Source organism: Zingiber officinale, chromosome 1A (assembly GCF_018446385.1).
Source record: "Zingiber officinale cultivar Zhangliang chromosome 1A, Zo_v1.1, whole genome shotgun sequence".
In the NCBI taxonomy this organism is placed as follows: Eukaryota; Viridiplantae; Streptophyta; class Magnoliopsida; order Zingiberales; family Zingiberaceae; genus Zingiber; species Zingiber officinale.
The window spans coordinates 122,291,915-122,306,411 of NC_055987.1; the positions used below are offsets into that span (position 1 = coordinate 122,291,915).

The 14,497-nt window shown below is 34.0% G+C and overlaps 1 protein-coding gene across 1 annotated transcript; it reads left to right on the forward strand.

The window, feature by feature from the left end:
* The first annotated feature begins 4,844 nt into the window (after nucleotides 1-4,844).
* LOC122002390 (plant UBX domain-containing protein 7-like) lies at nucleotides 4,845-8,089 on the forward strand. Its single transcript, XM_042557546.1, has 10 exons — nucleotides 4,845-5,003; nucleotides 5,222-5,346; nucleotides 5,431-5,544; nucleotides 5,654-5,813; nucleotides 6,119-6,196; nucleotides 6,272-6,340; nucleotides 6,495-6,638; nucleotides 6,983-7,088; nucleotides 7,368-7,627; nucleotides 7,708-8,089. The coding sequence occupies exons 1-10, from the start codon at nucleotides 4,902-4,904 to the stop codon at nucleotides 7,870-7,872; spliced, it is 1,323 nt and encodes a 440-aa protein (XP_042413480.1). The 5' UTR covers nucleotides 4,845-4,901; the 3' UTR covers nucleotides 7,873-8,089.
* Nucleotides 8,090-14,497: the final 6,408 nt, after the last annotated feature.

A 14,497-nucleotide genomic window follows, 5' to 3' on the forward strand; every position in this document is an offset into this window, starting at 1 on the left:
TCACTAGGATTTTTCTCACCAAATATTTAGTCAACATTGACCCACTTGAATTTTCATCTTCTGCCAACCTTTTTGTTTGACTTGTCCTTACCTAATCTCCAGTTATGACTTTTTAGTCAAGTATCCGGTTAATTTTAATCTACTTGACTCTTCTTCATATTAAACTGGTCAATCTTGACCAATCTCCCCAAACGGATAATTGTACCTATAATCTCCATATATTATCAAAACTCAAACATCCAGACTCAAACTCGAGCCAACTCAAATTTTATCAACTAGGTTAATCTTAACTTAGGAAAAATTACACCAATAATATTTTCTTACCATGTTTCTCCTATATTCTTATTTACTCCTCCCAGATCCACTAAAAATCCAACAACAACATCTTTGCAAATGTGTAGACGACGAACACACTATATATTTGATCAAAAGAGGAAAAAATTAACTAGATTGAAGCCATGGATCATCAGTACGTAATTACCTTCGACTTCTCTGTAAGAAAAGTCAGCTTTTTGAATAACTAATTTTTATTTTATTTTTAAATTATTATATTTTTATTATTGAAAGTTATATACTATATATAATAATTATTTTTATAATTTAATATATGATCTCCCCTAATTTAAAATCTTAGATCTTAAATTATGCTTTGGATTTACTCGATAAGTAAATCAGTTGGGAGAAGTCTGCCTCGTTTTAGATTAGTTAGGTGAAATTTAGATATGTGAATTATTAAAAGAAATCAGAAAAAAAATAAAAAAATATCTATCATTTCATAAATCATTAGATGAACATCTCATTTAAGGTAAACTATTCGAAATATCTTTAGACTAATTTTAAAATTTAGGATGTATCAACTTACTGCTAGCTTCTATATTGTATAGCAAATGGTTGCTAGCTTCTATAACAATTATTATATCATTATATTATGTTGATTTTATTTACTAGGATAATAAATTGATTAAAATAATATTTCAATAAGTCAAACAAAAGAGCACTTTATGATATCCATTACATTTCAAATTAATATTATTTGAATTGTGATCTAGCATATAGTTACTTTAATATGTAATAATTAATGGCTAGCTTTTACAACATTATCATCTTATATTTATTTTGTTTATTAGATAATGATAATTTATATAAACATCATTTCAATAAACAAAACAAAAACAAACTAAGAAGATTATATTACATGGATTACATTTTAAATAAATATTGCTTATCACAATCGACTAGATAAAAGCTAAGTAGGTAGCTACTATAATGTGTAATAACTAATTATTAGTTTTTACAATAATATCATTATATTTTGTTGATTTTGTTTATTAGAAAATGATAGTATGGTTAAATAATATTTTAATAAGGAGAAAAAATTTCTGCAAATACGTCATAGCTAAGGTTTGAACCGTGAATATCTAGATGACAAATTTGATGTCCTATCATGATATCATGACCTTGGTGATAGTATTTATATATTAGAAAAAATGATAGTTATATTTCAAATTAATATTATTTGAATTGTGAGCTAGCATATAGTTACTTTAACATGTAATAATTAATGGCTAGCTTTTACAATATTATCATCTTATATTTATTTTGTTTATTAGATAATGATAATTTATATAAACATCATTTCAATAAACAAAATAAAAACAAACTAAGAAGATTATATTACATGGATTACATTTTAAATAAATATTGCTTATCACAATCGATTAGATAAAAGCTAAGTAGGTAGCTACTATAATGTGTAATAACTAATTGCTAGTTTTTACAATAATATCATTATATTTTGTTGATTTTATTTATTAGAAAATGATAGTATGGTTAAATAATATTTTAATAAGTAAAATAAATCATTATGCTCGTCATTTGGAGAAAAAATTTCTGTAAATATGTCATAGCTGAGGTTTGAACCATGAATACCTAGATGATAACCTGGATATCCTATCATGATATCATGACCCTGGTGACAATATTTATATATTAGAAAAAAATGATAAATCTAGTTAGCCTCATTTATTATTCCTGGGAGTGACCGATCCAATCTTACCGAAATTTTCTACTAGTCATTAAAATAATCGAGAAGCACGTGCGATGGCCAGCTTAGAAGCCTAGCATCCTTTGGTTACATTTTCCATTTGAAGAAAAATTCTTATAAATATGTGATAGAGAAAAATCGAACTATAAATATCTAGATGATAATTTAAATATCTTATCGTGATATCATAACCTCATGGACATTTATATGTTAGAGTACTTATTAGTAGTTGATATATCAATTTTTAAATTAAGAGTATTTTTGATAAAATTACTCCTCCGATATTCATTTGTTTTTTTTTTTTTAAAAGTGTCTATTTAATGTTTCTTTAATTTAAACGTTTTTTTGTTGTTGTAAAAAAAATTACATTAGTTTTTTTTTTCCAATAAAAGTGTTAAATAGATTGCTTTTCCCCTCCCACAATTCACGGCGCTCTCCAGTAAAAGCGTAATTTGGACAAAATGCAAAGGGTATTCTCGTCCAATAAAAATGAGAGAACAATCATTAAATGTCTGCCCAGCTGCTTACGTGCATCAAAAGCCGCGCAACTTTCGGCAGAGGCCCACAGCAGATGAGAGGTGCTTTTCGCACCCCTCTGACACGCTCTCCTCCCTGCCCCATCTTCAATCTTCTACTTATACCTTTCAATCTCACTTCTGTTCGTTTTTCTTATATATATATATTTTTTTTGAGTTTTACTTATTTTTTATTGGTTTTATTTTATCAATTTTTTTTTATTGGAAGAGTTAATGTAAAGGGAGGAATGCCCTGGTCAAAAGTAAGAGAATGTAATTTAAAAGAAGAGTGATATTTTGATATATATTAAGAAGTGAAGGATGAATAATGTAAGAAAGATATTTTTTTGCACCATATATTTTTTTTTAGTCCCACCTCAAATTTTAATTTTATTTATGCTTATACTCTTTGATTGGTTTAACTAGTTTATTTTATTTTTTTAATTATATGTTCGCAATGATCTTTACCGTAAATTTTAGTAGTTATTATTGGTAAAAATTTTAAAAAATATAATATATATTTTAAAACTAATAAAAATACTAATAATTAATACTAAATACATTAACTTATAAATACATATTTTTTAAAATGGAAAAAAAATGATAATTCCAGTTAATCTCATTAATTATCCCTGAGTGATTGATCTGGTCCTACGGAAACTTTCCACTGGCTATCAGGATAAATTAAAAAGTTAGGAATTGAATCGCGGGGTGCCTGGGTAATAATTTAAATATCCTACCGCAACATCATAATCCCGAGGACGGAGCCAGATCTCCTGGTCCACAAAAAAGTGAACCAGGGGATGAACCACTCTTAATTGTGGCTAGATCGTGATCACGATCCGACCATAATTGATTGCAATACCTTCCTAGGTTCACCGTATCCTCCAGGTTATAATTTGAGTCGGAGCGGGTGACCGAAGACCGCTTGAAAGCCGCCAAAGGTGGGCAAGTGGCTAGGCTGCTGGGCGCCGAGCGTAGGCGACTTTCGGACGACCTCCAGCCGCCCCCTTCGACACAAACTATAATCTAGATGAGACGGTGATCCAAAAAGGTATTATAATTAATTGTGGCTAGATCGCGTTTAAGATTCGACCGTAATTAAGGGTGGTCTATCCCTTGCTCTAATTTTTTTAACTAGAAGATCTACTCCTCCCGAGGACATATAATAATACACACAAAAAAATACCAAAATATATAAAAAATATTTTTTTTTAATTAATATTATCTTTAAATTTTACTCCTACGTATTTGAAGGTGTACCTATTACTTCGTACTATAAATAAACATGTGACATATAACGAGTGTCATATGTTAAAAATTATATAAAATAAATTTTTTTTTAAAATTTGATTAAAAAATTAAATAAAATTGATTAAAAAAACTAAACAAAAATTAAATAAAATTGAAAACAAAAAATTACAAGTAAATGAGTTCAAATAACTTGTTATTAAGGAAGAGAGATAGAAAAGACATTTTAAAGCGAGACAAAAGGGGGTGTGTGCGCGTTAGGCAAGGGGGGAGAAGCAATTTACACAACAGATTAACTTTACGCGCGGAGAATTTTTATGCAGTACTTGTCGAGTTTTTTTTTCCTATGAAAAAAAATCCACGATATCCTATTACAATTTTTTTTCTTAAAATTTAGATAAAATAATAAAAAAATCTTTACATTAACTATTCTACCTATTTTTTAAATTATATATTCATAAATAATATTTTTCTAAAATAAATTTTATTCACTAAATATTATAAAAAATAAAAAAATTAATATATGATATATTAAAAATAGATATCCAAATTTATTAAAATAATCTTTTTAGCTTAAAGATAGAAATTTTAATATGTAACTCTAAAATTTTTTCATGGACCTTTCACTTCAAAATGCATGATTTGACATCTTCTTGTATAAAATAATCTCATATTTTTTTAATATTTTTTAAATAAATAAATAAATATCAGACGACATTAATTAGTAAAATAATTAGTTGAACTGATTATTATATAAAAATTAGTTTCCTTTTTTTTTTAAAAAAAATAACTTCCATAAAATTAAAACTATAATTTATAAAAATATTTTGTGAACATGGAATGATTCATAGAAATTAATAAATATTTTGCCGATATTAAAAAAAATCTTAAAATATATCGTAGAGAACGTTTATGGATATTTCTGTTTACGTGGCCTTTTTTTTTGGGGGCTTTCGTTAGCGCGGTCGTCGCTGCTATATAATGTACGAACCTTCCCAGGGATTTCTCTATTCGCTTCCTTCCCCGTTCCGATTACGCTCTCGACATCGCCGATCGCGTACCTCGTCCAGACTTCTCGATCCGGGTGGTCAATGGAGACTCTCCCATCGGCGGCGGAGCGACAGCAGCTCGTCTCCTTCTTCCTCGAGGTCGCCGCTGGCCAGACCGCCGATGTCGCCGCACGATTTCTTGAGGTTCTGCCTTGTCGTCCTCTCGCTCTTGATCGTTCGTGCATTGCGCTTATCCTAGAGCGATGATTTGATTTCTCGTTAGCCACCCTTTTTCCGATCTTGTTTTAATTACATCGAACTACAATTACCGAGGATCCCTGTTTGAGCAGGGCCGATTCTGAGTTTTAGGGTTGTTATGTGGTACTGTAATAGTAAGTATTTAATTCGGATGTATTTTACAGGCTACAGTTGGAAGTTTGATGAGGCTGTACAGCTCTTCTATGTCAGCAATGAAAGTGGTGGCGTGCAGTCATCGTTCTTACCTCGACAGACTAATGGAATTACTAGGTGGTCTTCGACTAAAACTGTGAAAATTAGAGTGTGATTTTGTTGGATATAGTTTGCGATGACTCTTTTCTCATTTTTTTTTTTGAAAATTCTGTTTCTTCAGTGTGGAAAATATGCTTGCCAGTGGTAGTTCAGTGCAAGGTGCTCTTGAAGATGAAGCGCGAGCACCTTTGCCTGTCGTAAGAGATATCCTTAATGAAGATCCTGCTTTTTTCAGGTCTGATGGTTTTTTTGTCGCAATCATTTTCCAAAATCTGTGCACTTCTTTATCTGTGCACTTCCTTTGTTGGCATTCAATTTTATTTAATACCAAACACCACATGCAGGTCTCAACCAAGTTTAGATGTTCCCTTCGGCATATCAAGACATTCTGCTATTTGGGAATCAAGCGAGAGCGTTTTGTCAACATCAAATGGCACCCATGACAATCTCGCTTCATTATATACTCCACCTTTTTCCTTGATGTTCCAAGGGCGCTTTGACCAGGTACGACGATTATGTAGACATCTCTTGTTGTTGTAGTTACACAGTTATCCTTTTGCTGAATGAATTTGTAGAATATATATTCACTATCACCTTTTCTATACTCATCTAAATCCTTAGATAGAGTTCAATGACCGCAGGAGATCCATATTGGCTCCTAAAAGTTAGGACTCGTTGCTTGTTGTATTTGTTTTGTTCACCAACTTCTTCTACTTGTATACATTTTACTATCTTTTGTTGAAAATATTGATTTTTGGAAATTTGGGGATTTTGCTCGTGTTATATATTATGCTCATTTGTTTGTGTAGGCAAAGGTTGAGGCATCCCGTCGTGGCAAGTGGTTGCTACTCAATCTGCAGTCTCATGAAGAATTTAGCTCGCACATGGTAGGTGGGCTTGAACTACTTTTCTTTGATTTCATTTTTACAAAATGGTGACTTTGGAAGTATTTCATGTTAAAGCTCAACCGGGATACATGGGCAAACCAAGCTGTTGCAGAAACTATTCATTCTAATTTCATTTTCTGGCAGGTTAGTTGATTATCTGGTATTGCATATTTGTTAGCTCATATGCATTGATTTTTCAAACATTTCTTTAAGCTCGATGCTGAGCACTTTTTGTGTTTATTTGCCCATGGTTGTGTAATTTATTTCTTCCTACGTCTCATTGTTATTGCAAATTTAGGTATACCATGATAATATCGAAGGGAAGAAAGTGTGCACTTACTACAACTTGTTTAAGCTTCCTGCTGTATTACTCATTGATCCCATCACTGGACAAAAGATGAATGCATGGACTGGCATGGTTCATCCAGAGAGGTTGCTGGAGGTAAGAGAAATATAGGCCTAGATTAAAATAATTATATTTTTAGCATAGCATTGTCCCCTTCCTTTCCTAGTTGTCTGAGTAGAATCAGCAGACCCATTTCAGATAAGATTCTTTTAGTTTTAACCTTTCCAGTTTGGTGAAAATAAGGGGGAAAAGTCTGTTTAGCTGATTTGGCAAATTAATATTTCTTTACTGTGGAAACTGATTAGTGATGGTGTTCATGTTAGTGGATGTTGATTTTTAATTTCAAGTTAGAAACTTAGAAGGGCCACAGCTGTGCGATAGACCTTTCTAAGATGCGTGGCATTGTAATTAGTCTGATATTTAGTGCTTTTTTAATCCAGGGGTTACTTCCCTTCCTCGACAAAGGCCCAAAGGAGCACCATGCTTTTCTTCTTCAAAAACAAAAGCAGAGAGCTGCACATGATTCTGCTGTTATTAATGTAGCAGGTGAGTTATAAGATGGTTAATGAAGAAACTAGAATTAACTAATACCTTGGATTGCTTTATGCATCTAGATCAGTACACACCTGAGAAAACATACAATTCTAGTTTATCGCCAGCTGTTCCAATCAGTAATGAGCACGAAACCAATTGTGTTGTTCATGTGAAGAGCAAAGAAAAAAAACTTGTGATATTGTGTTAATTGTCAACAATTATTAAAATAGTGGGCTCCCAAACTGTTAAGTCTTTATTGTTTGAATTTGCTAATGTCAACTTTTATTTTAGGCAAAGAGGCCGTGAAAGATGATGTAGAGATGGTGCAGGCCATAGCTACCTCCCTCGAGGACACAAGAGGTCCTAGGCCATTGGTAATGGATGAAGAATCCAGGCCAGAGAAATCTCATGCAACCAATTCAAATGAAAAGCTAACTTACCCACCACTTCTCGAAGAACCACAAGGCAGCAAAGGACTATGCAGAGTCGCGATTCGTTTCCCCAATGGGTGCCGACTCCAAAGAAAGTTTCTCCTCACCGATTCAATCAAGGTTTAGTTTATGCATTGAAATTTAATATTTTCAGTTAATTTTAACCGTGCGCAAGCTCAATGTCTGTGATTACAATACAGCTGTTATGGTCTTTCTGCTCTTCAAAATTGGAGGATGGACTAAAACGACCCTTCCACTTTATCCAATTCTACCTTGGTGCATCGAGAAGTCTCGAATACGAGAAGGATTTGACTTTTGATGCCGCCGGTTTGTCAAACTCATTGATCAGCTTAGTTTGGGACTGAAGTTTCAGGAAGACCCCAACCCCAATTGTTTGGCTGGGCACGGAATTTTAGCAGTTATTTTGTAGTTTAAGGGGCGTCTGCACAGGCAAAGTTATGCATTGCTAATTTATCAGTATTACGACAATTCTACAGTGGCGTTAAATGTATATTTCCATTAATAATTTTTTGACCTTTTTTTTTTAAAATTATTTTCAGTGCGAGTTAGATCTCTGAAATTGTATGCTTGCCCAATCGATTCAACCTTCACTTGGCTTATAGCCATTGTAAAATAGATCAAATTGGTTGACCAAATTAAGACTTGGAACATTAATGCCCTACTCAGTGCCTTCATAACCAAGCCTAAGGCAGTTCATCCCTTCCTTGCTAACATAAATATCGTTAAAATACATTCGCTCCACAATATCCAATGACTCTTATATGTCTAAGTCTTTTAACTCTAATTAAGTTATCTACTCATATCATACATAAGATATTCATTAAATTATTTAATATATAATAACTACTTTTAACATTTGAACTTTTTAAAATTTTTATTAACTTATTATTATTATTATTTTAACTCAGCCGATAACATAGGCACATACTTTTATGCTTATTTTTGGTTCAATGGACACTTATCTTATCTATTCATATGAGGTTTGGTTTATAGCTCAATGAACACTAATTAAATGACTATGAATATAATTTGTTTGCATGTGTTTGGATGAAATCCTCCATGATTTATCTGTAGCATGTAGACCCATGATGCGTGACATAGTGGGTGACTGAGTGACGTTCTGAGCATTGGTGTGTGTGGGGGTGCGCACACTTGAGGGGTACATGTCCATGTGACATCATAGGGCACACAACATAATAAAATTGTGTATATATATGGAAATGTTCTGCTACAAGTTTGGCGTGCACGATTGAGGGGGAGGGTTAGTCCTTTTCTAAGTAACATTGAGGTAAACAATAATTATATAAGGAATAAATAAAATTTGTGTCGGATAAGTCCTATACAGGCTAAGTATGGGACGCAATCAACCTAAAAATTTTGAAAGAAGTTGGGGCAACAGTTCAAATATGAGATCCTTTACCGGTGAGACTCATTGGAAGAAAACAGGTTAAAGAGTAATGTATCTTCTCTATTGACCTAGTCTATTCAAAAATCTTTTAATTACGAAACCCCAATATCTTAATTCAAAATCACAAAAACTACAAAAATAATATAATTAGAAAAATATCTCAAATAACCCTTTCCAAACCACAAACAACACACAAACCCCATAATTTGGTATTAATGTCTTATGAATATGTGGACCATAGATGAATAACTTCTATAGAATTTTAAGACTTTCATAAACTAGACTATCTAGATCTAGTTTTAAAATCTCCAGCTAGAAAGATTATAACTTTAGATCAATTTCGTTATAGTTGCTATATTCAATCCTGGATATTCACTCACTTCATATTTATAGGATGATATAATGCTCACATTATACTACACCCCATGTATGTGTAATGTATTTTTTTTTATTGTCTAAACGCTAAATACTATATCCTAACCCATAAGGCCTAAACTCTAAGCTTTAAAAAATAAATTACACTAGAGGTGCAACCCATTGGCACCTATTTAATGATTGGAACTATACTTTGATGAACAACAAAATATAATTACTAGAAAATAACTTAAAAAGGTAAATCTTATGAACCCGAATCTACTACCACATCAAGATCACCAATAGTGGTGCAATATCTAGAAAATTCTTTGAGAACTATGTCTCATGGATATGACCATCCTCCCTAAAAAGAAATAACTTCTTACACGAATAATAATCCTTTACTTCGAACTATAGGAAAGAGGAAACCACCTAAGATTACTTATTTTGCGGGAAGTAAATTTACACTAGGTATACCTTACGGATGACCTGTAACGAGAAGGGCATCAACCGTAGTAACATTGTCGAACCTCGCCTCTATTCGTATCCATGCTGAGCTCTTCAAGACAACTCCTTGAGTACAAGTTTTTCCTTCGAAAGTTACTAGCCACAAGCGAAGAAGAGGGATCAAGAGGATAAAGAAGAGAAGCACACAAGGGAGAGTTTTTCTCCCTTGTGTGGTCACGACAACAAGAGGGAGCACCCTCTTGTTGGCGGCAGGAGAGAGAGGAGAGGGAGAGGAGGATTGAATTTCCAAAAGACAATCAACCAAATAATGAAACTTGTTACTAATTCTCTCCCAATTACCTTTATACATAATTCTCTTTAATGAGTTGGATTAGAAAGTTCAAATCTAACTTATTATCCCTTAATAAAAAATTAGCCATTAACCCCTTGGTTTGATTCACAACTAAACCAAGTTGGTTCATAACTAATTCATGATTAAACCAAATATGGTTCAACTTTATCATAAGAGATGTAGCTCATTCGTGCTTCCATTATGACAAATATTTCCATATTTATCTTATGTATGGTCCAAATAAACATTTATCTCTTGATCTAAGAATCCTATTCTTTAACTTGTTTTACGTCTTTTAGAGACTCATTAGTGCGTGTGACCCAATAGGTTCCCGATTTATCTTGGTCATCTATATTTAACTATTTAATTATAGAACGATCATGAGTGACACTTAGTAGTACATCATGATCCCCAATTAGTCTGAAAATCATAGTTGATCTTAGAACTAATTCTAAACCCTTCAGCAGCTACAGTGAATCATGTCTTGTTCCTTTCACTCATCTTATACACACTTTGTTTAGGACATAGTCTATGTGTCTGTCCTCACTAGACTGATTATGTACACCTAGCCCAAGTAATACTTCCTCGTTCTACGGATTTAAATTACTTGTATATGTGTACAAGAGTCTCGTACTCATGTGATGTTTTGGCCAAAGACTTTGAGTAATAATCCTAACGAGTGGTCATAGGGTATACGTCTCATCGCAAGGAGCGGTGAATCCTCTGTGGGCTATCCAAATATCTTCGGGCATTTCAGCTTATACCCAATCATCCTGGATCCACACCTCAATAAGGTGCTTGCTTAAGATGTCAAAGTATAAATCTCCATGACCAAGATGACTTGTATACCTTAAGTCGAAGGAAATTTGCACTCAAACTGCAATAAGAGCTTCACGGACATATATATATATATATATATATATATATATATATATATATATATATATATATATATATATATATATATAACCATATGAAATTTTACAACGAGTCACTTCAATAAATTAGTTATCATAACTAGCATTCACGTCTAACTCTCGACATTCCAATGACTCCAGCTAGTGAGAAAACAATTACTTGGCGAACCAAAGAGTATAACCGATGCCAGTCTTACAGAATTGATGATGTCTGAATATATCAATTCGACGACTAGGGAAATTCTAATATGTTCATAATTGCACATATAAAGATAATACTAGTTATGATCCAATCATAATTTCTCTTATGCTACGAATTATATTGCAGACATTCAGTAAATAAGTTTAAGACAATCAAACATATAATATGTACTCAAATAGTGAATCTATATTTAGTAAAAATTGTAAGGCAATTACGTTAAGACATCTCTCAAAATCTAACACTCCCACTTGGTCTAATGCCAATCGCTATGGTGTCCTAAACTGTAAGCATGGATGTAACTCTCAAACTTGCTTTGTGGTAGAGCCTTTGTCAAAGGATCCAGTAGATTCCTTTTAGTGAAAAATTTTCTTGAGCTGTATCTCTTTCCTTCTAATGATCTCCCTGATCAGATGATAGTGGCGAAACACATATTTTGATCGCTGATGAGACCTAGGTTCCTTTGCTTGTGTAATGGCTCCAGTGTTGTCGTAGTAAACAGGTAATGCTTTAATAATGGATGAAACCACTCCAAGTTCAGTAACGAACTTCTTGATCCAAACTACTTCCTTTGCTACTTCCGAAGCTGCAATGTATTCCTCCTCACAGGTAGAATCTTCAATAGTATTTGCTTGGAACTTTTCCAACTAATTACCTCGATTTAATATGAATATGAATCCAGACTGGGACTCGGAGTCATTCTTGTCCGTCTGGAAACTTACATCTATATATCCGCGGATGATTATATCACCATCTCCATATACCAAGAACATATCCTTAGTTTTTTTCAAGTACTTAAGGATCGTCTTGACAACCGTCCAGTGATCTATTCATGGATTAGACTGATATTTGTTTGTAACACTCAAAGCATACGATACATCAGGCCTTGTACATAATATAGCATACATGATAGATCTTATCGTGGGCGCATAAGGTATCTTATTCATGCAAATCCTCTCATCTTCTGCGCGTGGGTACATATACTTCGAAAGGTGAATTTCATACCTCATAGGTATGAAACCTTTCTTGGATTCAGACATGCTAAACCGTTTTAGCACTCTGTCTATATATATCGATTGTGAAAGACCATGCAACCTTTTCGATCCATCTCTATAGATTTTCATCCCAAGGATGTAAGTTACTTCTCCATATTTTTTTATGGAGAATGTTTTGGACAATTAAACTTTAACTGACTGTAAAATTGACACATTATTTCTTATGAGCAATATGTCATCAACATATAATATTAGGAATGAGAAATGATATTGGCCGCGACATCTCTCCGCGACAACTATTCACGACCTTGTTGGCAACCAGCGTGGCCACCTCCACCTCAGCCTTCTCTCTCCGCGACGCGAATGAAATCCACTCGGGCCACAATCTGTTCGTCGCGTGCCCTAACTCTCTTCTCCCCGTTGCGACTTCTTCTCCCCCCTCGATTTGCGGCAACTTCTCCCTCCCCTGCCAACTTCTCTTCTCCCTCCCCTGCCCTAACTTCTTTGAAAGCGCCGCAGCCGCTTCTCCCCCCTCGCTGAAGCAGCAACAACTCCCTCCCCTGTTGTTTTCTCTTCTCCCTCCCTTGCCCTAATTTTTGTTAAAGCGCCGCAGCCGCTTCTCCCCCCTCGCTGAAGCAGCAGCAACTCCCTCCCTTGCCGTTTTCTCTTCTCCCTCCCCTGCCCTAACTTCTTCGATTAAAGCGCCGCAGCCGCTTCTCCCCCCTCGCTGAAGCAGCAACTGTTCTCGCTCAGCGAGACTCGTCTCCCTCAGCGTATTCAAAGGATTCGAAGAAGCACATAAGTTATAGCAGTAAGGAGCAATGATTTTGAGTACTCTTTGGGGTAATCAACTTCTTCTTCTACATCTTTTCTTTCTTCAATTCGTGGACGAGACAAATCCTAACTCATCCAAGCATCTACCAAGTAAATGAATCTTAGTTAATCGGTGGCACTCTACCATGTACAGTTTATAACTAAAATTTGTTACAAATATTCAACACAGATATTGATCTAGTTATCCATCTCTATATTTGAGTTTTTAGTTTACATATGATCTTAGTGGTTCAGCGTCCTACCCGTGTTATTGTTAGAGTTCCAAATACTCAACATAGGCACTAGAAATGGATAGTTCAAGTATGATATGTGCAGTGCTATTTCTTAGATCTCTGCTAAGTTGTATGTGCAGTGCTATTAAGATGATCCCTATTATGCTGTATGTTTAGTTTCTAAGTTGCATACTACTTTTCTCTTAATAAATGTAGGTGAAGAAATAATCATGGAAAAAGGAAAATTTGATTCAAATGAGATGAAAGATAACATCGACCATGCAGACCAAGACCCATCTCCATCTACCGTCGAAGAAGTCAAGCTACCTGAGATTGGAATGATATTTTCCTCTGAAGAAGAAGTTCGTACTTTTTATAATTTCTATGCTACCAATGTTGGTTTTGGTATTTCAAAATTAGGTGGTAGGAATGGAGATGATGGAAAACAAAAATATTTTTCTATTGGATGTGCCAAAAATCGTAAGAAAGTATCTCAAGCTAAAAATGTTTTACACCCTCGACCTTCTAGTAAGACAAATTGCAAAGCTAAGATTAATGTAGCTGTTCGAAATGATGGACACTTTGTGATAACTAGTGTAGACCTTAAACATAATCATCTCTGAGCCTTGGAAAGTCACAACATTTTAGATGTAATAAAGTATTGGATTCAGCTACAAAGAGAAAATTGGAATTAAATGATCAAGCTGGAATTACTTTAAGCAAAAGTTTTCACTCTTGTGTAGTTGAGGCTGGGGGTTATGAGAATTTATCATTTGATGAGAAAATGTAGAAATTATATTTCAGAAGTTAGAAGGTTGAGATTAGGGGAAGGAGATGCTGAAGCTTTGAGTAATTATTTTTGTCGCATGAAAAGTAGGAACCCAAACTTTTTTTATGTGCTAGATTTAGATGCTGAATCTCGAATAAAAAATATTTTTTGGGCAGATGCAAGATGTAGGGCTGCGTATGATTACTTTTCTGATGTCGTGACGTTTGATACAACTTATTTGACTAATAGTTATTGTAGGATCGAAAAGAATTTAGATATCTCCACAATTGCATGATATTGTCCACTTTAGGCCTAGGCCCTCATGGCTTTGCTCTTGGGCTCTCCCCAAAAGGCCTCATCCCAATGGAGATATCTTTTCTCTTATAAACCCATGATCTTTCCCATGTGTTTCCAATATGGGACTATGTTTGCAACCTTGCAACCCCAACAGTTATGACATGCCTTTTGCTCCATTTGTTGGG